This window comes from Patagioenas fasciata, chromosome 3 (genome assembly GCF_037038585.1).
Source record: "Patagioenas fasciata isolate bPatFas1 chromosome 3, bPatFas1.hap1, whole genome shotgun sequence".
Lineage (NCBI taxonomy): Eukaryota > Metazoa > Chordata > Aves > Columbiformes > Columbidae > Patagioenas > Patagioenas fasciata.
In genome coordinates this window covers 29,355,186-29,380,577 of record NC_092522.1, presented here as the reverse complement: position 1 = coordinate 29,380,577, position 25,392 = coordinate 29,355,186, and the positions used below count along the sequence as shown (strand labels likewise).

Below are 25,392 nucleotides of genomic sequence, written 5' to 3'. Positions count from 1 at the left end.
CAGGGTCTTTTCTGATCACTGCACACATACAGCTAACCTGCAAATGAGCCAGCATGAGAAATCCTTCAGAATGTATTAGAAATTCAGATACTTGCACAGCAAGCCACTTTCCTAAACAAACTAATTCCAATAAATACTGCTTGCCATTTGCCAGAAGACATTCACCCTCACCCCGCAATCTCCCATACCTCGTATTCGTATTTTCAGACTTCAGTTATTATTTGTCCAGCTCCAAAACAGATACAAGTTTCTGGAGTTCTAGAGACCTTTCAGATCATATGAACAAACTAGTCTGGAAAAGAAACAATTTTTTCAAGTGCAGCAGGGTTAATCTTACCAGCTCAAAGACAAGTGAGCCTCAGGCCAGGTCAGGGCTTTCCCTGGACAAGTCTTTTTTTCTGTTAGGCTTTCCGTAAGTTTAGCTATGCACATCATATGACTTACAAGAAAAGTCTGCTCCCTAATGTGGAAATTCAGTTTCATTTCTCAGTTTTTTTGGAATGTTGCCATCACAGGTTTCCAGCAATGCATTGGTCAACAACATAGCAAGAAACATACATTTATTGCATGATTTAAAAAAAAAAAAAAAAGTTTGACCTCAGACTTTTTTTTTTTTTGCATTACAATAAGGAGGGTTTTGTGGTTAAGACACTGATCTGCAACAACAATGAAAAAACCCAACCAACAAAAACCAGTTCAGATCTTCAGTCTGACAGACTACATGTACAACACTAGGTGAATTGTCTCTTTCTGGACCATGTAACTATAGGTAGATACAGGTACATGTATGCATGCATAGCATATGTACATAGCTGTATGTTTTTACACACACACAAAATAAGTGTATAGCCATAAAAGTGAGGACAGAAGCCACCACCTTCCTCAGCTAGCTGCAAGGGCAGCAGTAGTTTCTGTCTCCTGTGCAAAATAAAAAAGTCAGATTCAAGAGGGATGCTAGTGAATTTTTCATCAATTTTGTGAGCCTGCTATTTCCATCTTGCATCCCAGTTATCTTTTCTAGTTAGGTTTATAGCCTGATCAAGGCATTATGAAATCTACCATGATCACTTCCACTTTTTTTTTGGTTAGTCTCAAGCCAAGAGGAAGAAAGTTGATTTCTTAAGCAACTATTACAGGAAAACACGACAAAAACAATTCTTCATCCAGCTATGCCAAAGAAGCCTAGGCTTATTCACGATCATATTCTCCACAGACTCTGCAAGCTCTAGTCAGCTTCTACATTGAAATCAACTTGAAGATATAACAGTATCTTAGGAATTTACTGTGAAAATAACAATGAAAATTTCTTCTCCAATGAGAGGCATTAAGCCATTTACTAACAGAAGTCTTTAAGAAGTGCCATCCTTCCTCCTCCCTGTTCAAGTGGGTCCTACTTTCCTGCAGAATGATAAGCAGAGATTATTTATGAGGACCAGGTGAAGGACATGTTATGTGATCTATTGCCTGGGAGTCCAGATGCAGGCAGAGTTCAGCCTTTTAATGTCTCAAAGGAAGCATGAAAACCATATGTATAAAGCAGCATATTTCCAAAATTATTCTGAATAGATATTCAGTATTTGCCAAATTCTCCTTCAGGTTATTCTGTAAAAGTAACAATTAAGATTATTAAATTGGTCAAAGAGTACACAAGATTACAAAGCCTTGGTTTATAAAATTCCTTTTTTAAAAAAACAAAGCATTACAACACACAAAAACTTGCAAGTTAACTTCCTGCTTAAAAGAGAAAAAAAACCCCAAACCACCAAACCAAAAAAACCTACAACAAAACCAAACCCTTCCAAAATACAGATACATGAAGATTTACAAATGACATAGTAATCTTTTGTATATCATCTGAGAAACAGTTTATTGTTCCCACCAGTAAAATTCTGCCTCTGGTAAGACTCTCTGGACAGCAATACCTCAAGCAGTCTCCTCTCTCTACAATTACTGGGTATGAGAAGTAAGCTGCAACATTTACTTATATTTGTGTGCATTAAGTACAGCTGATGAATTGTAATAATACACATACACCAGCCAAACACTTGCTATTAAACCGTCAGGGAGGGGAAAAAAAAAAAAAAAGAGAAGTATCTCTGGATATTCCTGCCAGATACATACTTGGTATTACACTCAGTTCTTTATTATCTAGTCAAAGTATTTACTGATGTCCTCTGAGCCTAACATTAGAACCTATGCTTCAAAAAAAGAAAGTACAGAAAGTACTAATCAAAGAGCTCTTACTGTCCCCCTGCTACCAAAGTCTGCTGCAACAGGTTTGTAAACGGAAGTTATATTAAAAGTATATTAAAAGTACAACTCCAAAATTGAACAGAGTTGCCTCAGCTGAACCAAGTTCAAATTTACCCCAGAAAATTTAAAAAGCAATAAGTTGGCATCCGAGACTTTCTAGAGAGTTAAAATTGTAGGTCTTTCAAAAAAAGTGTCCAAGAAAAACTGTAATACCATTGACCAGGATAGAGTCACTTTTGGGGATTAAAACCGTGAGTATGCTGTTCTCTGCTGTTGCTGCTGGGATGGTGGTTGTCCTTGCTGTTGCTGAAGACGAACCTGCTGGGAGTACGGATCCTCAAGAGATTTAACCAAGATAGTTGTTTTAGGCCCAGTTTTCCAGACAATACCATTTGAATCTATTACAGAGGACTCTACTGTGATGTTGTGGGTGCCAAGTATCACAAAGTTTAACAGAAACTGAGTGCTGAAGTAGTCGTTGTGTGGTTCCACCCTCTGTTCCATTTCATTGGTCATGTTGTCAATAGGAATCTGAGAACACATGGAAGGTTAAAATGCCATTTATATAAACCTATTAAAATAACTTTTCTGCTCTCCGTTTGAAGGAGAGAAATTAAAAAAAAAAAAAGAGAAAAATCTTTGTCCTCAGTTTTCCTAAACTAACGCATGCATGTGCATGCATAAACCAGCTTGACATGCTTTGTGATCAACAAATGAATTATTTTTATATCTATTTGCAGAAATAAGGTAGCTAACAAGTCATCTTCTCCCTGAGATTCTAGTTTTCCATAAAGTAAAACAAGACAAACATTACACACTTCCTAGTCCTGTTCTTCTCTTAGAAGCAACTGACCTTTTTTTTCCCCGCCTCAAAACACCCCAAATAACAAAACAAACAAGCAAAGACCCCATATCCCACCTAAACAGGTCTTTCACTGAATATCATACATTAGCAGAACCTGAACTTTGGACACACAGATAAAAATGTTGACTTTAATTTAATAATTATCTCCTCAGGTGCTATTTACTTTGGATAGCCTGTCCTCCTGATTTCCATAAACAAACCACCCAACCAACCTTAAAAAGAGGATAAGTTCTAGAGGCTATGTGGTAGAGAATAAGCTACTCCTGCCTTTTTTCCTTTTGGAGTTTCATATTATATATACCTACACTGAATTTTCCTGATATCAAGCAGATTCCTAAAGACTTGTTCTAAGCATCACAAAGCCTCTTTTGCTTGGAAGAAAAACTGTTACTAAATAGGTATCAGCATACAGCAGACTTAAAAATCCCAGATCCCTTCCATGCACTACGCTTGGCTCCCACCAGTGCTTGAATGTCAGCTGTCAGGATCACAGAAGAACCCATTTGTTTCAACGTGAAAATTCTGCTAGCCAGAGCCAGACAAGAGAGCAGGAAAATACAGCAGGAAAGCTGAAGGCTCCTCCTGGCTCTCTTTTCTTCTTACCTTATAGTCTTGGCCAGATTTGCTCTGCAGCACCGAGGAGACGTTTAGACAGACCGACTGGATTTTACGGAAAAGGCCAGGTTTAGAACCATGCTGAACCACTCCTTCCACCTTTAGGGCCAACTGTTGATTGTTCTGTACTGCAATAGGTTCTGTTGGGTTCCTTGGAGATGGGGATAGCGCAAGCTGAAACACAAGAAAACAGACAAATATGTAATTTTATGCCTCCCGAAAAGCAAACACGATTCAAGGGTGAAACACAACACCTGCTTATAGAAAAATCTCCACAAAGGGGTCTGGTAAATGTAATAAGTGTAATAATGAATAAGCATCATGAGCAGTAACAGATGTGGTCTTTATATCAATTTCATTAATTGCACTTCTTCAAAAGAAGTGGAAAAAATCTTCTATAAAAATAGCCATAGGTAAGTATACTAGGCTGAACAAAGAAGTAAAATGTAATAAGAGTAAATACTAAAAATCATAAGACTCTTACGTTTTACAGAAAAAAGGAGCACTTGAGTAAAAAGAAAATACTACCACTGAAGGTCACATTTAGCCATTCTTATTCAGTCAGCTGATAAATATTACAGGTTTTTTTCCAAGATAGTAAACATTACTTTTTAAAGGAAAAACAATACAAGCTTTTAAAGGTTGCCTTTCCAGGACTAGAACACTATTTAGCTTTGCAGATTTAGAATCAACAAGAATTCCAGTTAGATTTTGTCTTTAAGTTCTGCAATCAGAACTGAATCCTAGTTGCCTAAGTCACAGCCTAGTGGATCTTAATGATCATATCTACATATTATCCAAGTTGTTCCAAACAGATAAACCCAGGTGCTATTTGCAGTTACATATCTTCACTAAAAATGCTGAAGCTTTATGACCTCAGTAAGGCTTTTCTCATAAAGATGCCATAAAGAGAAATTTTAGGCCATGTCTGAGCAGTACTTACCTTAATACTTGTAGACTGTAGCTTTTGAAAAAAGTACCTTTGAAAGGAAAGGGGTACCTTCAACAACGCAATGACAGCATCACACAGGCAAGCAGTATGCTGTAAGAAACAGAGCCAAAACAACTGAGAAAAAGATGATATCATTCATAGCATAGAAAAAAGACATGCACTCGAGGTACTGAAACTGCAGTAATTTCCACTGAAGTCCAGAAATATATGTAGATAGTCACAGAATAACAGCCACTATGAAGACAGTGACCACATTCAGCCTCTCTATTTATGTTCTGCCCTTTATGAAGAAGGTATTCTCATCTGTAAAGAACAAGGAGGCCAAGAAACAAAAAGCCAAATCATTTCAGTCTTAGTGTTAGTCAGCAGAGCAGGATCTGCTTGAAATGCTCATACACAAAACCCTCACACACAAACTATTCCTCTCCAAGCAAACAAGACTGGCATCTACCACAACTTAATTTGTTGCAATAATTACATTTTAAGCCTCTTGTCTACTTTTCCTTTCCCCACTACATTATACCATCCTCCTGGCTCAGATGAGCAAAGGCAGTGCTGCTGAAGTCACCGAGCTGCATTGGTATGGAATGAGTCAAAACCAAGTTTACAGGGTTTACCTTTACTATGTTTTACACAACTCATTCTTCTATTCTATTTGCAGCCTTATCGATAAGGACTGTTGGATTTAGAAACAAGGCAAATAGATGCCAGCCATGACAAATGAACTACCTTGTTCCCATCAACATGCACTTCAGCTTTATGATGTTGACTAAAAGAGGAAGCCACACTAGCCTTGCACAGGAGTCTGTAATCAGCTCACTGTTTGCATTCAGCACACTTTACATTGTGTTCTCCGATGACCTGCACTGATAAGAGAAACGCTATACTCACAAAACACAGTATTAACTGCCAGCAGCTCTGCAACCCAAGCTAGGCTAGAGCTGGACCCTCCAGCACTCTGTGTGGTAGTGGAAGAATCCCTTCACAACAACAGCATGAACAAAGAGATTGTGCTTCAGTATCTGAACACAAGTGTTGTGAGAGATCTGACAGAGATTTGACACCACTTTTAAGTATCTTATCAGCATCTGCTATATTCTTAGTATCAGAATTTTTAAAACATTTTTCATCAGATCAGTAAGGGTTTTGCCTTAGCAAAACTTTTTTTGAAGTATTTTTGAAGTACTGAGTCTCTGTAGAGATCAGTTGTGCCAGTAAGAGGTTATGTTAATTAACTGAATGTACTTTTCAGTTTCTTGACCACCACAGATATACAAAGTTGTGAGTTTTTGGAACCTTTCTCTACAGAATATACATTTAAAACTGTTACTTGCCAAGTAAGACACAGGAGCATACTTCCTGTTCAGGGATTCCACTTCTTCCAGTACATGGTTAAATACAGACATCATTCTTCTTTCATATTCACTCTCAACATGTGCTGTTCCATTTGAGCTATATTCCTGGAAACTAAAAAATAAAACCTTTTGTGTCTAACATACTTTCTTCATCGTAATCTAGGAGGGCTTACTGCCAAAACAGGCTCAAAACAATAATCCTCTGTTACAATTTCAAATTCATTAAGAAATAACTATGTCTTTCAAACTGGTTACGCTGTTTATTTTTTTCTACTATAAGACTCGCCCTTTATATTTAAACCCTTTCTTTACTACAGTTTATCCTGTGCTTTCTGTCCCCATCCTCTTTCACTTGAAGCAGTTAAAGGTCTAACAGACTCTGCATGCTTAATTTCCTTAGCTTTTATTTAAGCCTGAAGTGTTTAGTTCCCCTGCCTTTTATTCAAGCTTGAAGTGTTTATAATGTTCTAAGAGTCTCACAACTCAAGGAAAAGCAAGAATGGCAGTCAGAGTTAAGAGCAAATCGGGAAGTTTATAATCTCATGCTTCGAGTACAATTCCATCTCCTAGACACCTAATGTTTTTTAAGTCCACAGCTTCATACTTTTTACAAGTATGATTAATACATCTTCTAAGCAATGCTTAATTCATAATGAATAGGATGGTCGCTTAGGATGTTCAGTTCATTGGTAGTTCAATGTGATTTTCTAGTCGTTATAAGTTCACTGTTAAAAAAGAGCCAGAGGTAACAGATTTACACTAGAAGTTTAAACTAATTTAGCGCATATATTTTCAAGACTCTAAAGGAAACCAGTGTGTGCTTACAAGTGCAAACAGTAGGCATGGAAGCTAACACAGAATGACAAGTTAAAATAGGTAGCTGAAGAAGAGATTAAAAGTTATTTTTTTATTTTAATGCAAGTCTATATTGAAGGTGAGTCCAGTATATTGCTCTTAAGATTAAAATCAGTATAAAACACAGAACCTAAACCACAGTCCCTAGCCTGCCAGGTATAGCAAAGCAGTAACAGGTCCTCAAGCCTGCCCAGAGCAGACTTAAAGGGTCTACTGAGAAACTTCCTGAACATTCTTTGAATTCCTAGGCTTAAAGCTCCAAGGATTTAGAAATAAATAGTAAAGTAGTAGAAAGTTAACTATCAAACCTACCTTACAGATTCTGGATCCAAAATCAGAGCTTCTATCGCATGAGAAATCAACAGGCAGCTCTGCTGTTGTCTGATATTAATACTAAGGAGTTAAAAGACTTGCCAAGTTGGCACCTAAAACAAGAAGTGTAGCATATTTACAGGCACTTTTCCTTATTTCTCTAGTTTTTGTGAAGTAATCCTACAGTCATTACTCCTTTAGTAAACATAGTTCTTGCTCTGTGAAAATCTCACATTTTATGCTGTTGCAATTTCTGTGTCACAATTTGTTCATAACGTAATTCCAAACAATAGAATGGCAATGTTTATTTCCAAATAAGTTTTACGCAATTGGTACCTAACTTTTGTTACTAAATGCTTCAAAATTATGTTGCGCCAGTCTTCATAGAAAAGATTTTTAAGCTTTATGCTGTCCACATGAAAAGTGGACAAATTCTAAGATTTTTAAAAGGATACAGTTCTACATTCCTTAGAGTTGCTGAGTCTGCATCAAAAGATGACTGATACAGATCTCCATACCGTGTAGCCAGGTTTCGGAATTCCTCCATTGAGTGTTTCATCTACAGAGACAATGTTACTAGTAAAAAAATCAAATCAAAGCAAAATAAACAAAACCCACACATCCAGAAAACAACTACACTATAACATACAACACTGAAGGAGTAAGACAACATGCTCTGGAAAAATAGATAAAGTTCTTGCTTCTTTAGACAGCTAAAAATCACCAGTGACAGATCGTTATCCACACACTAAACAGATGTTTTTCCTGAAACACAGCACCAACACACCCTCCTTGGGCTAAAAATAAAGCAAAACAAGAAAGCCCTACTAACAGCCTCCTCTATCCCCTACTGGTAAATCAAACTCCTCTGTCTTTCAGAGACTACCCACTGATTCCGTCTTGCAGACTACACGGATTTTACAAGCAGAATGTCTTGGTGTTCTGTATGATATGAAGTCAGTTCCCAGTGCTCGCAGAGAGGAGCTGCAGTATGATCCTAAAGTATATCTTCTTCTTTAGTGTAATCACAGTATCTGAGGTGTTTCAAAACAAAGTGTGAAAGGTCTTGCTGCAAGTTTGAGCATACTGAGTGGCTTACCACATACATACCTTGGAAGCTGTGCACTTGAATGTATGAGAAAACACATGCACATGCTCCACTTCAAAACACGGCCTGCTACAGGCAGGCATTTTTATAGTAATAGGTGAAAACCAAGGCCGGCTATTTAGCAAAACTGTTCACTACCCTTTTTCCATTCCTTTCGTCAGACATGCTTGCTAAGTAGCAAAATTCATACCAGAGCCATAAACGTAACTGCGCAAGAGTGGAATAAGAACACGTGCCTGGTTAGAGATGCGTCCACACCTTTGAAGATCATTTCCTGACGTCATAGCAATCGTTGTGGCAATAGCTGGTGGTGGACTTGTTTTTAGACTGTTGCAGGTACAAATAAGCTGAGAAAAGGCTTGCAGAAGGTCAATCCTGAGTTTCACAAATCCACACTGAAAGCTCAAAGGATTAAGTGGCGTGCTAGCAGCCTGAAACACAGTAATAGGAACGTTGGCAATCTAGGTCAAAAGCAAACATGATAAAATAACTTTGCAATGTCACTGTACTGTCTCATCAGACAACTGAACCCTTCAGTTTAATTCTAAAAGCTTCTTTTTTAAAACTCCATAAGAGATTTGCTCAATTTAAATCATGCTGAATATAAACCACACAGAAGTTAGGTAATGACTAAGCCCTATTTCAAGCATATCGCCCTTGCAGCTGATGTGACACCAGCTGTTACAATGCTATCAGGGCACCTATTTCCTCTTTTTCCAAGGCCAAGCCATTAGACTTCAAATGACATTAGTCCAGACAGTCCTTACCACAAGAGAACACACTGAACTGGAAGACGAACAGAAAGACAAAGGACTGAAAAAGTGATTCTCTGCATCAGCGAGTAGAGAAAGAATTGACCAAAGTTCCCTGCAGTGAGAGGAAGGGGTGATAACCTTTGGTTTTTTTGGAACTGTGAAATGGACAGGAACATGAGGAAGGTACTGAACCTTGCATGTGATGAGTGCAGTGACACAGTTCAGTGACAACTAAAAACAGTAAGAAAACTCCAGCAGGGTAGGCATGCTGTTAACATTTAACAAAGATGGTTCTGTGAAATTTTGCTCCCTAAGAGCTTATCTGGCTTGTAGAAGCATCTGCAACAGCTTGGGACACCCAGGAGGTGTTAAACTGAAGCACTCAAGTTTCTATACGAGTTAAGCCAAAAATCCACTACTTTTTTTTTCTTTATACTGCTGGATTTTGAGAAGAGTAAAGATTTTCCTTAAGGAAAAACAAAAACAACAAACAAACAAAAAACCCACCACCAACAAAAAACCAACAACATTTGTAAAACAAAGTGCTGGGACCTTCTCTTGCTCAGAGAATGGATGTATGTTAAACTCATGTATGTCTTCACCCTTATTCCTTCTTATTCCTCAACAGAAAAGGTCACTTCTGGAAGCAAGAAGTTATAACCTACCCCAAAACCTTACTATGAATCATTTCTTTGCCAGCAGGAAAGCAGCAAACTAGTTTATCACAAAACATCACATCATCTGAGAACTGGCTCACTACTGACTAAAGTGAAGAAACATCAGCCAGCTGCAACCCCTTTGAACTCTTGAGCTAGATTTCAACCAAAGAAATAAGACTATTTCATCACTTGAGCCATGCAGCCCCTCTTATCTACCCCTTTGCTTTCCCTTTTCCAAGGGCATTAAAAAAACCCCTTTTGAATGAAAATTGTCCAGTTAATTCTACAAGCGTCGTTTCAGAAAACTCTCTGTGGAAGAGATCGCACAACACTGTAATTGATCATCATAGACTACATGCTTTTATAGAGAGTAAAGTACCAGCACTTATATCAGAAAATCCAGACATTTTTAGTAGCACAAGTTGGATTTGATTCTTGTAAATGGAAATACAAGCTTGTCTCATTAATACTGCAATTTACCTTATCTGCTACCCATATAACCATGGGCAATAAATGAGCTCTAATTCTTTTTCGAAAATGATAGAAAGAGTTCTGTACCTCAGTCAAGTTCTTAAAACACCATCACTTGTAATCAACATATTTGGAGTTAGTGCTACTTAATCAATGGTTATATTAATGCTTTGTTCAAGTTCTGTATCTGCTCTAGATTACCAGCAGTGAAAAATAAGCACAATGCTTCCAATGTGATGCATGTTCTGTGCCAAAAGAGCAGGTCCTATTCAAAACCTTTGCTAACAGTACAAGCAAGTACACAGCAAGACAGATGGGGACTATGGCAGATACACTCCATGACAGGTCCCTGCTCTTCCCCACACCTCTCACCCATAAAGTGATGGGACTTTTTTCCTCAAGTGGACTAACTCACATGAAAGAGCATTTTGCATGCAGCAGTGCAAGACAGACAGTTTCATATCAAGAAGGAACTGAGAAATTTTCTGACAAGATCAGACACTGTCTTTCATCATTGCTACACTGGGCTGACGAACATCTGCAACAGATTTACTTGCAGTGTGTCTGCCAGCTATAAAGCTGACAGCTACACGGGGTTTATCATATGCACTAAAGGTCTGTGGTACCAACAGTGCTGAGTCACGCTCTACACTGAAACAGCAGCAACAGTAAAGCCGAAGTCAGAGGGAAGAGACAGCAAAAGTCTTCAGCAGTAAGACTATCATGTGCATTTTACCATCCTTTGCTCCCATTTGAGATGCTGAGTTCTGCAGATGCAAGCAGTGAGTGCCTCCTTATACAGCTGTTACCCTCAAGCATGATTAGAAATTTGTCTAGAGTGATGCAAAAGTCAGCAACAGCAAGCAATAAAACACAATTCCCTCTTCTCCAGCCCTCCAAAACCCGTACTTACTCCTCTGGACAACAACAACCCACAAGGAAGGTACTGAAGCCAGAAAAGCACTATGTGCAACATGCAGGGAGTGAAGTCAGCAGAGGAGATGAGGACAGGAATCCTTCAGAGAAAAAATGAACTCTAGGGAAAGGCTAATAAAATTACTGAATCACAGAATGATCTATTTATGTGAGTTATTTTCCTGCCTGTATTAAATATTAACATCTAATTAGATGAGGTCCCACCCTGCAATGTCTTCTAGACATTAGAGAAACTTTGAAGTGTTGAATTAAAAGCCTTATTCACGCAGCCAACAAGTTAAAGACGAGTACTTCAGAAACGATGAAGCTTTCTCTCAGAGGACAAAGGTGTAAAATTTACATCCTTCCTGCTTATTCAGGGACAGCTTATTAATAAAAAGTAATACCTAAACTTTAGTAAACATTAATATGTGACTTGTTACTGTTTTCAGTTTCTGTTCCTGTAACTGGAAGAAAAAAAATTAAAAAAACAAACAGCTTCATTCAAGAAACATACAGAAAACTGCAGCTGGATTGTCTTTTGTTAAGAAGCAACTTCATAGTAAGAACTGAAGGGCCATATTAATTTGTGCTTTTTTTTTGCTTACATTCACAGACATCATACACACAGCTTGTTGCTATTTTCACCACTTCAGAGAAGCAGAAAGTATTTGCATAAAAGCAGGTACCATCTGATTCTGCTGATTTGATGAGACTGAATTGTCATCCCTCCTCTTACTAAATTGGTGTTGCCTTGTTGTTGGGATTCCATAGGATCACATTGTCTGATACGAGGCAACATGAACTCTGCAGGAGGAAGGAAGACAATTAAATCCATCTCTGTATCTTGAGAAGATAGCAGCCAATTCAGACAAATTTCCAGGCTTGGCTATTATAATAGAGTTTATTCAGCCAAGACAAGGAGTGGAAAAATTTAAGTACTGTAACATTAAAAAAGATCTGTCACATAGCATATGATTTGATCAAGGCAGGCAGCGAAAGAGTAGAGGAGAAGAGGAAAAAGAGAAGCCTAGCTAATCACACTTAGCTGAGCTACAGGATCTTCTCTCTGAAGATGCAGTGTGTTACAGCTGGCTCTGCCCTGCAGTCCTCTCAAAACAAGATTCTGGTAGATACTGGACATCTTTAAAAACTTTTCAGAGGTTTTAGAACAGAGGCCAAACAGACCTGCTGCATTGTACAGAAACATCATCACTAAAGTAGAAGATCTGTGCTAACCGTGAGTGATGCTATTCCTTTGTAATAGGATTTTAAAGCTTCAGCAATGCAAGAAAGCGCAGAGCTGTAGTTGTCCTCCTGCAAACCTGTCAGACACTGTTCTGCATGGGAGAACTCCTTCAAGCTGTTCAGCCAGAAGTAGAAGTGTTCTGAAGCCACTTGAGTCAGCAGGCTTTGATAGAGTTCTCTGGCCATGTCATGGTTGCCCTGTAATGACAAGAATGGTTTTAAGAGCTGACATGAAAAAGCCTGTAGGTTTCTATGAAACAAATACAAAAAAGAACAGGAACACCTCCAGAGCTACTCCTACTTTAATAACAGAAATAGCAAAACTTCTTCCAATCACTTGATCATGACAATCCTAACAATAAATAAAAGCACAAACATTCATTTTATGGAAATATCAGCCATTATAGGGTATAGTACTTATTCACACAAGGTAATTCAATAAGATGAAAAACAAATATCACAGTTTACTTTTACCCCAGCATCTAGTACTACAGTTTCTACGTAATTCTAACCTCAGCTGTGACTTTACTGAAGAGAAAGTTTTCTTCCTTTCTTCACATTGAAGAAAGACAAGCACGTATCAGGATGGCCTGTATCACCTTCTAAAGAACAGCTAGACAATGCAGATTAGGCATGTGCTCAAGAAAGTATCAGTTCATTACCTTCTTTCTTCTCAAATACTTCAAAAACACCAGGGAAAAAACACCCTGCTTGGATGCTTGCCCTAAATGGTATATATCTGAATCAGCATTCCAGGATATTATGCAGGAACCCCCCCTCCCCCTCTGCATTTCCTCCTCCCAAGTCCTACCATTTTCCTTACTTTCTCTTTTGAGTTCAAAGAAATGGCCAGCATCCTTCCAATCACACCAAACCATTTTCCTCCAGGTATTTTTCACTTACCATTCTGGAAGCCTGCCTGGCTATCCTGTAGGCTGTCCATCCATTGGAGGCATTCTCAAGCTGCTGTTTGATAACAGTTTTGATTTCTGGAGATAGAGCTTTCTGACTGGAAACAAATATCACTGTGGCGAGAGAAACCTAATCAAGAATGCAGTGGGAAGGAACAAGGTTATATTTCAAGAACTAAGCAAAACAAGAAAAAAAAAGCCAGTTCTGTTTCCCAAATGACCAGAAATGACCTGCTTGATTTTGAACTCAAAACTACATAGACGGTTACACATACATTATAACTGAGAAACTTTTCTCTATCATGTATCTTTTAAGTAGTTGTGGCACCCAAGTACTTCTTGCAGATGAAAGTCACTTTCATTCAAATAATCTTCACATTTCAAATGTTTCAAATGAATTAACAGCAAGCTTGTAATTTCTTCCTTAAAATTCAAATTCATTTCCAAACACATATGATAAAAGCATTTTTATCTCTCACAGTATATTAAAAGTCATGTGCATCAGAGTACGGTACATAAATTGAGCTAACTGCCATTTTGTTTTTCTATAATCATTATCTTACAAACACCCCAAGAATTTCAATAGCTACGTTTGTCTAAGCAGTGCCATCTGCTGGAAAATCCAGCAGGATACACTGCATAGTTCAGCTCCATCTATGAGATACTTCAACATTGAACATTGACATATGCAGTCAAAAGTTAAAGAGAAACTGAAAATGGTGGCTGCAGACTGGCACATCAACTTGGACATATCAAATGGCTTAGCTGCCTTTTTAAATAAACCCCATCCACAGTAGCTTATACAGACTTTATCCATCAAAAGGGCTATTTCACCAGAAGGAGGTCTTACCAAGAGTTCCTGTTTTTTATCTGTGGCAGCTTGTCCAATTAACTTATAGAGGTCCATCAGGTCTCCTAGCATCCCATCTGCTAGGACAGGCAGCTGCATGGCAATAGCTGCTAAACAGTGGCACATGAGGATCCGTGCAGCGTCCTGGGCAATGTGCAACTGGGTCAGCAGGGATTCAACCACTAACTGGCTCAGGTGAGGACGGCACTTAACCAGCTTCACCATACAAGTTAATGTGATCTGCAATTCACACAATCAACAGGTACAATAAATACAATGTCTACTTAAAAATAAAAAAGCCAGACGTGCTTATCTGCAACTATGACTGCAGAAATATAGAAGATCCGGTAATTTCAGAACCATGTACTCCACAAAAAATGACTTTTTTCTAAAAGCCCAAGCCTGTATCCCTGTGCTCACAGCGTAACAACATATCACAGACTCAAGGAACAATAACCTTCTTTCTCATACTACCAGACTTTACAAGTAAATAACTAGATAAAATTACTGCTGGCAGCTTATGAGGTGGAAAGATAAAAATAGTAGTTTATAAAAGTGTAATCACATACATTAGCATCTCCTTCACCAAAAAGCAGGTTCTCTCCATCCTCCAGACACACTTCCATTCCATATTCAAGTTCATATTTTATTATAGCTGTTCCTCTGAGAGGAATACATTTTTCCCCCCTACAACAATCAACTTACTCTAGACCTGAGCAGGGTTCCACCATAGTTATGCTCAGTTTCTCTGCCGCTCTGAACTCTGATTATAGGTAAAATCTTCACTTCTTTCCAGTATGTTATGTTTCCAACAGAAAGGATCTGGTGCACATTAGCCTTTCCATTATGCAAGCTATTACTGTACTATCAGTTACAGCTGTGCTAGAGAAAGAGAACAGTAATGTCACCTTTAAGGTTGCCTGAGCCCCTGGACTGTCATCTTGACTACAAAGAAGAAGAAGAGCTTCTAGGCTACTAACCGCATCTTGCTCCAAAGGCAGAATTTCTAAGAAAAGAAAAATAAAGTTAGTTCCCCGTTATGTTTTTCAACCATAATTGCTATAATGCTTCTACTGGTGTTGCAGTCAGGACAGATAAGTATCTTGGTAGTACTTCTGCCTTTACCTTATTTTGATTAGAAGTAATTCTGCCATTCCACATCTCAGGTAATTCAGCAGTCACACCAACTGAGACATTCGTAGAGCATGCAGAAATCTCTGGACTAAGACTTCGAAATGCCCTGTTACTCTTTTGCAAAAGACTTTGTGCAAAGAGTTTTCACAGGCTGACAAACAATTCACTAGTGTTACAACAAAGGTAAGACAAGCATTTATGTAGCACGTGCTCTACTGTGCCCAGTAATTTTCTCCAAATTAGGCAAAGATGGAATCTTCCCAACCATTCATAAAATCACACAGAATATTTTCAACTAGATTAAAGCCCCCATTCTCCCCAACCAGCATGAAGGATCAGACAGATTTACAGACATTCACGGACAAGACCAATTAATACGTGCTCAGTGCATAAGCCTGACTGTAAACAAACACTTACTTGTCCTTGTTTTCATTTACCTTTTTCCTGACAAGAGGTTGATATATTAGTCATAATTCTCACAGCATGAGCTGCAATGCCACGGTTAGTATGGTAACAGCACTCCTGTGCTAGTTTTACTAAATCAAGTGATCTCACAGTTGTAGCTGCCGTTCCTAAATAAAGACAAGGCAAACAGGACATAAAACATCACAGTCCATAATTACAACACAGATATTTTCAAGTACATTTCTTCAAAAACCTATATTGACTTAGGATTTTTTATTTTTCATATGTTTAAAAGATAGGAGAAAAACACATCTCTCTCTTTCCACACACAGAGGCTCTCCATTCCTGAACACTATACAAGTTAGACATACATAAGAAAGAATGTTTGAGTCTAAAGGCTGAAGTGTCAGAGACTCAGATATATCGCCTTAAGAAATACTATATCTGATTAAAAAAAGTTGGTGAGCATATTAAGACATACCAGAATGACTGAAGATCATTTACTATTTGTCTCCATTTCTGCAGCCCATGTAGTTGGGCTCATAATACTCATTAGGCCAGTCTGGCTTTCAAGAAGAAAGAAAACAGTACGCCCATCATTTTACGAACAAGATACCTTGAATTGCTTTAAAATGTCTACTCTATTTTTCCAGAATATAGTCACAAGGCAGAAAGGGTCACTTGGGACTGAAGCAGGTCATTCCCACAAGGGTGGCACAGTGAAGTGGTGCAACAGTGGATAACTTGCAAGCCTACTCTTACACCATTAAGTCTCCATGCTACTCCAAAACTACGCAAATTCATGGTTTCAGATCACCTTAAGCAGAATGCAGGTCACCCATTTGAGAGGCAATACATTTCTTCATTTTATGAAGAAAAGTTGAAGACACAAAGGTAAAAAACCCTTTAACATAGCATATTACCCACAAAATCCAGAACAAAATCTTAGACCATGACTATTCATGGGTATATGGTATCCCATTTTAAGTTTACGTACAATGAACAGTCTGACTCTCAGCTACTGTTCTGAAGTTCAAAAATAGTTTAAGAACATTCTACGAAGTGTTTAGATTAAACTGATTATCAGTAGGCAGTCAACCCATTAGAAATGCCAAAGATAATGATCTAATCTAGTATTCTTACCTGGAGCAGTGCTGAAGTACTGTTTAATGGCAATGGTTCCTGATAGTGTGGAAAGAACAGATAGCATGCCCAGTTTCAAGCTGTCATAAGGAGTGTGAAGAGCAGATTCGCAGAGTGCCTAAAGATCAGCCGGAGAAAAGATACAGAGGGAAGGAAATCCCATGAGCTGTCTGCATTAAATGCTCAGTTGCATTTGTCTGTGAAAAGTTTTGAGAGTCAAATTTTTTTTTCCACAGAAAATACTATACTGAAATGAAGAGTTAGACGTGATGTCCTAAAGCTTTTATTTTAGTTGACTGAGAACACAACTTGCAGAAAAGTGACAGTGGGTCTCATATGCTAGGAAACACCAATTGTAAGTCACTTATTAAACAAAAATCCATGGCAAAAATATTATCAGGCCTCACTGATCAAATATTGCAAAAGATTTTAAGACAGTTCTCCAGTCTTAAGAGGCAATATTGATTATTTTGCCTTATAACAATACGCAGGATTTTTTGTAAGTATATGTATCTGAAGAGCAAAGTTTCAAGTGTCATTTCCTTTAACTGTCCTAATGTCCAACAGAATACAGTTTCAGTTTCTTGACAAACATCTTAAAGTGTATTATATTTTTTAACTCATTTATAGTAGAGCTCCTGTCATATTTTTGTGCCTTTTGCCAGATCTCCTCAGGTCTTATCACACCTAGATGGGAATAACTCTCAACATCCACATTTTCTCAGCTTGATTATGCCAACACTGTCCACAATGCAGTCATTCACTGGTTTTGGAGGCTTCTTCAGGCAACAAGAGAGAAAGCAATACGAGACACAAATGGAAAATGTATGTATGCTTTGCCTTAAAGCTGAATTATAACATCCAGTAACTGAATAAAGAAAGCCAACACAGAATTAATTCCACAGAACAAATAAAAAATCCAAAAGTGTTCTTAGCAGTTATACATATGTTCTTGTATGGTGCAAGGGTTAAATTCTAAATTCATTTGTAAATAGTATGGCATCAACAGACAGAAGAAGATGCAATGATTTGGGTTGAAAATAAGTCTTGATGTCTCCCAGCACAGTGACGTTTTACTCCAGCGCTATTAGATCACCACTCACAGAGCATATTTGGAACAGTAACTACAAAGAAAGCCAGGAGCACTGAAGAATTAGCAGGATGGTCCACAGACCGCTTGTTTCCTTTGCAGTCAGTAGAAGTGCTCCATGCATCAACAGCAACACCTTCTGAAGCTGACATCTAGAAATCAGTGAAGTCTCCACAATTCAAAGACCACATCCCCTATCTAAGCTACACAAACAGATCCAAAATGCCAAAGAAGTTAACACTGCCAAAGCTCTTGCTGGTACTATGGTACAAGAAGCATGTTTTGCCATGAGAAAAAGGAGGCTCTGTTCCAGGCCATCTTCTATAAACATTAGCCAGTCCTTTAAATAGATCGAAAAAAGTTGCCCAACACAAAATGCTGACCTTCTATTTCAGAAGTCAGAAAAAACTCTCATTACTTCTGCATGCCATTCAGCAAGCAGTAACAAACTTCAGCCAACTGATTTTGTTCTAACCCAGTCACTGGTTTAGTTCTGACATCAATGGAACTTTTTCCCATGCATTTCAACCATGAGGACACCTACTTTAAGACACTACATAACAATGAAAGCCATGTTATCCATGCCTGTCATTTGTATTGAGATAAGTACCGACCAGACATAATGGTATACAGTAGCGTTTTGACTGCAAAGAATCCATAACCACTAAAGCAATTCCTTAAAATTCCTAAAAAGGAAATAAATTTCTGGTATTAATCCCTTATGAAGAATAAAGCAGTTCACCAAGACAAAAACTTCTGCACACTCCAAGTCATTTCATCTGAGAACTGGAGACAAAGCAAAACATGCTTTATTTCTCACACAATTGTTAAAGAAAATCCACAGTTTTTCCTCCCAGCTGCCTTGTGCTCCAACAGTGTACAGCAAAAGCAGCTTCCAAGAGCAGCAAAAGCAAAGCAAAGAGACTCGGAAAAGTTGAGCTATAAGCCTGTGCCATTTAGTTCTTGAAATATTTACTTTCCCATTAATCTAATCTGAAGTTATTTTCTATAGTAATTTCTACCAAAAAAGGGGAAAGATGGAACAAAAAATGTTCACATGCAATTGCGACTGAAAGAAAGCAGCAATACTGTCTACAGTATAACAACTATTTCCCCAAATAATACAGATGCACTATAAACACCGTTATGGTCTCATTCATAAAACAGGAGTCACAAGGATATTATTGAAAATGAGCTGTTAATTCTAAGAAATTAAGTCAAAATTACAATTGTCCTTCCAAATATATCTTGCTGGACGACATGCTTTGACAAACCCCAGAGAGACTCTCTGCGTTACATGAGAGAACTAATACGCACTCAGTATCCAGTGATTAATGTAAACATACAGTTCTCATGTCTATCATCTCAGATGAGTTTGTCAGATGGAAAAGTTATTTCCTTACTGACATTCTATGAACTGTTCATTAATACTTGGCTACTCTGCTTGGCAGAGTAGCCTAACTTAAGGATACGGATATGTATGTTCTTCCTCGACCTCCCAAACTGTTCTTCTGGAAAAAAATTTCCAACTAAATTACATTTACTAATTTACTAATTTACAACTCTAGTTTCAAAATGTATAAACCTGAATATTTTCTCTGCTCCATGTATGGGGTGTCTTGTTGGCCAGTAACTTTAAATCTTGGATTGCAAGCCTCTTCACAGCCTTCCTGGGGTCGCTCTTCAAGTACTGCAACAAAAGCTGGATCTGCAATACAGTAAATTGTTTAATTATCACAACAGATTCAAATTCCTCAGAGTTCTTCAATAAATACGTTTTTAAATGCACTCCATTGTATTGAAACATTAATTTGCTTGCTTGCAAGGATGGCAAAAGGCTCACCCATGACCCAAGAGAATATACAGCAGCGAAACGTGAAGCCTGGGTCCTACAGGTAAGATGAAATGTTTTCAGAAAAAGTCATGGTGTTTGCTTTTTTAAATCTGATTGATCCTAGCCAATTTCAATCCCAGCTGATTTTAAGACAGACAGTTATGATCTGTAAAGAAGGGTTCATGTGTTGGATGGGGTTACCTGGAAATGGGATCAGAGAGGCAGAAAAAATAAAAGCAGCAGCAGTTTTCAGAGTGTTTTTTCTATATAGCACATAGAAGCAACCATCCTAACATATCCATCACAATTTATTTTCAGCATCAGCCAGAATCTGAGGTTTTTTTAAATGTCCTTTAAGTTGAAGGAACAAATTAGAAAAAATTACCTGTTTCGGAATGTCAACCAAAGAAGAAGCAGCAAGTAGAGTAAAGGTGTGCAGAGTAACAATGACCATCTTGGTAGAAGGATATGATGTCACCAGCTGCTGAAGCAGCTGCCGGGAGCTGGAGGCCAGGCTGGCATCATGATGCATGTGCTGTAGAATAGGGATCAACTTCAATTTCAAGTCCACAGGTGTGGCCAAACCTGAAGCAAGGAAGAGAAAGACAGGCAGAGTGTTGGTCTTTCATGCTGGCTTTGGGCAGTTCTGAGGCACACAGCACATCTGCATTGCTACCACTACTGAGGGCTGATTGTGCAGACACCCGCACTAGCTTCAAATAACTAATCTGCTAGCCAAGAGCATAAGAACAGCGGTATCAAGCACTCCTACAGCTCTTTGAGAAGATTGCTCCTTACTTCATTGCAGGTAAAACATATATTAACTCATCTGAAACAAATTGTTATGGTCTATGTAAGTTTATTCATCATACTATAGATGAGCTTTTTTTTTTTACCAAACGGGTGTTTTGAAAACAAGATACAAGAATCAGATATTAGATTATTGGTTAGATAATTTATTTTAAAAACTGGAATCATTTGAGGATAAGGGCAACAGCATTCTGATACCCAATATTTACATCTGGATAATAAACAATTCTCAGAGAAATTAGAGTTTTCCCTTTTATCATTCAATATACATACGTACCTTGAATCATCTCACTGATTTTATTACATATTCCAGCAGCAAAATCCCTGTAGAGAAAAGACAAAGTGCCAGGTGAAACGAAAAATAAAGTAACAAATAATTTTAAAATAATAATTAAAATATTCAACTGAACTACCAAACATTGTGTTTCAAAAATAAAAACTTTCACAAAAGAGTGCTTGCCAAGACCTAAGTCATTTTAGAACCACTGCACATGGGCATGATCAAATGATAAAGGGCAAGCTTTCAAAAATGTGCAAAAGTAACAAGCAGCACGACATTTTGTTCCCTAATATAATTCCTGTAAAATAATCCTTGATTACAACTGTTGTTTCACTTTGCAGTCCCATATTTATGAGCTTTCCATTACTATTTCAGAAAAAAAAAAATAAATCTGTTAAACTCGTATTCAGATTTCTTTACAATACTGTTATCACACATAATTAAATGTTTTGCTATAAAGGACATGGGTAGGACTACAGAAGGGAATATTAAGGATTCTGAATGCCAGTGTCAATGGAGCTTCCACTCTCTGTAGTACAAAAAATTGAAAAAAATTACATCTTACTTTGATTGTGCAGAAAAGTTGGCAGCAGCAAATATAGCAGCTTCAACTTCCACATTATCATGAGAATCCAAACTCTGACGAATACTGTGATGTGCATTCTTCCTTTCTGGAATAATAGATGCCATACTGCCCAGCATCCTACAGAAATAAATCATAGCAAAATCAGGAAGAACAATGATCGTGAAGAAATGCAAGATTAAACCAAACAGAAATGTAAAAGGACTGGTTAAAAGATGATTTTTATCTAAATATGTGCTCTTTCATGTCTATTACAGAAACAAACAAATGCTAAAAGTAGGCATATAATTAAAATGTAACAAATTTTGTCATGTGGGTTGTGTCAGTGGTTTCGTAAAAAAAAAAAAATAAATTACATTTTGATACCTTGTAGCTTGAAATGGGCACAGTGAGAACCTTACCAAGAATTCTCATAAAATAAAGATTCTCTTATGGCACTGGCAACAAGTATTTGTAAGATGCTTTTAACATAAAACTCTGGTATCAGTACAGCAGATTTAATGCTAAAATGCATTGATGGCTGTTTTCAGACACACATGAAGTATCACAGGATATAAATTCAGAGAACTGTTTCCATGCTTTCTAACCCTCTTCCCAATTAAGGCTGCAAAAGAGTTGCTAAGAAAGCAAAATTTCCAGAGTGTTACCATGATCCAACAAATAAACATACAACTTCCATAATTTGTTCCTACGATCTTTCACAGATGTAAGATAAGGTTATTACTGGGAATAATGCACTACTTTTTGTGCAACTACTACAAAAAAGGAGCAAACCACTTTGCTAAGAATACTTTGCTAAGAATATCTCTAAGATGCTTTTCACAAATATCTAGCATAATCCAGTTGAAAGAAAAATTAATGCAAGATTTGCACTGATGGTAAATTTAGCAAGAGTGCTATGCAAATATTTACAGGCAGTTATCTGGCAATAAAATTCCACATGAAGTTTTACTTTTTGCAGATCTTTCAGCATATTCTTTCCTACTGATCCTACTTAAGGAGGACAAAAACAAAGCAACTGAAGATTTTAATCTGAAACTGCCGAACCAACAGCTTTTTTAACCTTTCACTTGATGTATCCTGTGAATTTATTAGTAATTCAGGTATTTTTTTTTTCAAACCAAGCAGATTTCCCAAGACTATTAGAAGTTCAGTAAGATAGCTCTCAATACCAGTCAACAACTGTAATTTTATGTTAGAACACTGAAGTGGAACTACAAACATGTAGATATACTGTATTTACAGATTTCTGAGACACTAGTGCATGAAAGCATAATCTCAAATAAAATATCAAAAGAAGAAAGAAATGGACATATGAGCTAATCAAACAAATCCTTGTTACTGCCTCCCATCTTTCAATGGTGAAATCAGTAACAATTCTAGATGGGAAGAAGAAAAGAACACAACAGAAGAAAGAAATGTGCTCTCTTCACAGTTCACTGGCACAGGAGTTGGAAGATGGAGTTGAGATGATCACGCTGGATAGTGTTAGAGACACAGACATCAAAGTAGCTGGACAGTGACACTAAAGATACCTTAATTTTTTTTTTTCCCCATTTGATTCCCAGGATGTCCAAAGCAATAACACAATGGCACTTCCTTAGAAGTTACAGATCAACAAGCAGTAAGAGACAACAAATTGAGACAATAAGCAGTAAACTTCTAAGACAAAGATAAATGAAAAATAGGTGCAAGCGTAACAAGGTTCAAACAGATAAGTTTTAGTTACAAGTTAACAAAAAATTATTTTAACGTGGAAGGAAGCACTTTCCTTTTGGTCCCAGTCTAAATATATCACAGGTATCATATGATAGATCGCATACAGCTACTCTCTGGCTTATACATATAACAGGTTTATTTTTCTTCTCTTTAGTATACAAAATTTAAACGCTGTAAATTCTGTTTTGCCTAGAGCCATCCAAAAAATTCTGACTGTAATAAACAGTCAATAACCTTGATCTTCTGATCACAGATCCTTATCAATCAGCCCCTTTGAAGACATTTCATTCATGGTAGTTGCAGATTTTGTTATTCCAGACCGGCATACTAATAATTAGCTAGACATTTGAAGTAAGTTAGGTGCATTTATGTAATACATACCGAAGTGTAATAGCCCGAGCAACTGGGTCATTGCTATGAATTACTGAGAAAACTCTCTTGACAAACTCATCCACATTTAGGATCTTCTCTAAGTGCTTCTCACTCTGCTGGGTAACTTTGAGCACACACAGCCTCAGGAAGTTATTTCTGTTAGAAGACACACACATTTCTTTATCATGCTTTTTATAATAAAAATTCAAACACTTTAGACACTAAATTATTTTAAAAAATCTTCTGAGAGTAAATGAAAACAAGGAAAGATCTATGTTTTAGAAACGTTATATTTAAGTAGACTGATACATTCAAAAAGAGACCATTAGCACACTTATATTTCAATTTCTAGTACAGGTAGTATCAAATTTAGGGCTAATTCCAGGGAAATGAACCTGTTGACACTATCAAAAAGGAGCGTAATCAGATGCCTGTTTTGTGCACACCGAAGGATCTAATTCTGCTAGAAAAGCACATCCAGGTCTAAGACAGAAAAGTCTAATTGCCATTGCCTGGTGTGAGTTTCTTTACCTTCCTGTAGCCAACAGTGAAGATTCTACAACAGCAAAAGATAACTTTGTAAGCTACTACAAAGCAGCTCCAACATCATCACATGGATCATTTAGATGTCAGGCACAAAGCTATACTTTGGGCTTTGTTATTAACATTCCTTAGAGATGCAATTTGCAAACATGATCATTCATCTGTTTATTAATTACTAATTCGAACATGCCTATGGCACAGAATTTACAGCAGTGAACTTACACTGGTCAGCAAGTGAATCCTCAGATCAGGACAGGTGGAAAGGAACTGTGTCACTGACCACCCACAGCCACTTAAGGCCACTAAAGATGGGAAAAGCATGCTTCAATCAAGCACAACTTGTCCCCAGTAGGCTGAAAAGCCCCACAACCGCCCAGCCTCCAATGCAGCAACTCTCCAAGATACTGTGTATTACTACAGGTCAGAGGTTTCAACAAATAGAAACTGATGGATGTTACTTACCCCATTCTGAAAACATCAGCTAGCTTTAGGAAAGCTGAATTAATGAGAATAGGGAAAGGATATTTCTGGAAGAGCCTGGGAAAACGAACGACGGCTTCGCACTGCTCCCCAAGCTTGCCGGACCTGAGGCCTACACAGGACAACAGCCATTACTGCAGGTGAGGGGTGACCTCATTAATAGCTATCAATAAGTAAAGGTGAGTGTCACGAGGATGGAGCCAGGCTCTTCTTGGTGACAACCAAGGATAGGACAAGGGGCAATGGGTACAAACTGGTACACAGGAGGTTCCACTTAAATTTGAGAAGAAACTTATTCACAGTGAGGGTGACAGCACACTGGAACAGGCTGCCCACTGGGGTTGTGGAGTCTCCTTCTCTGGAGACATTCAAAACCCGGCAGGACACATTCCTGTGTAACCTCATCTGGGTGTTCCTGCTTCGGCAGGGGGATTGGACTGGATGATCTTTTGAGATCCCTTCCAATCCCTAACATTCTGTGATTCTGTGATACCGATGCCGATGCCGATGCTCCCTCAAGACCAGGCCCTCCCCGGCCCGCGGTGAAGCGGTACAAAACTGCGCTCCCCACCGCGGGGGACCGAAGGCCTGAGGGACCCCGCCCCCCGCCACGGCGGCGACCCCAGCCCCCCTCCCCAGGCCAGCGCCAGCCCCGATCCCGCCCGGTTTCACCTTTGTCCAGCTCCATAAGGGCAGAGTTGGCATCCAGCTCCTGTTCGCCGTAGCCCGCATCGGCCAGGAAGGACTTAGCGCTGGCAGCCATGCCTGCCCCTTACCGCCGCGCCCCGCCCCTGCCCTGCCCCCGCGCATGCGCGGCCGCACTCCCACCGCCCCAGCCCTTCAGCCCTCCCGCCGCCGCCGGCGCGCGACTTCTG

General features: G+C 38.4%; 1 protein-coding gene across 1 annotated transcript; it reads right to left on the bottom strand.

Moving 5' to 3' along the window:
• Positions 1 to 543: 543 nt before the first annotated feature.
• Positions 544 to 25,302, bottom strand: INTS7 (integrator complex subunit 7). The gene is made up of 21 exons (XM_065834994.2): positions 25,190 to 25,302; positions 24,500 to 24,629; positions 23,504 to 23,650; positions 21,386 to 21,523; positions 20,818 to 20,864; positions 20,116 to 20,315; positions 19,482 to 19,604; positions 16,807 to 16,924; positions 15,696 to 15,830; positions 15,033 to 15,130; positions 14,125 to 14,364; positions 13,267 to 13,404; positions 12,355 to 12,561; positions 8,552 to 8,746; positions 7,663 to 7,766; positions 7,208 to 7,276; positions 6,020 to 6,152; positions 4,677 to 4,775; positions 3,722 to 3,907; positions 2,467 to 2,784; positions 544 to 1,602 (listed from the first exon to the last, which is right to left on the bottom strand). Exons 1-20 carry the CDS (start codon positions 25,278 to 25,280, stop codon positions 2,497 to 2,499), a joined length of 2,886 nt encoding a protein of 961 aa, XP_065691066.1. The 5' UTR covers positions 25,281 to 25,302; the 3' UTR covers positions 544 to 1,602; positions 2,467 to 2,496.
• Between the last annotated feature and the right edge of the window lie 90 nt (positions 25,303 to 25,392).

Bases quoted from the DNA above. Each gene is read 5' to 3' on its own strand.
- INTS7 (XM_065834994.2), bottom strand. From the start codon at position 25,280: ATGGCTGCCAGCGCTAAGTCCTTCCTGGCCGATGCGGGCTACGGCGAA. The intron at 16,925-19,481 runs GTTTATACATTT...GCTGATCTTTAG, and splicing joins GGAGCAGAGAAAATATTCAG to GCACTCTGCGAATCTGCTCT. The intron at 7,767-8,551 runs GCACGTGTTCTT...TTGTCTCTGTAG, and splicing joins GTGGACGCATCTCTAACCAG to ATGAAACACTCAATGGAGGA.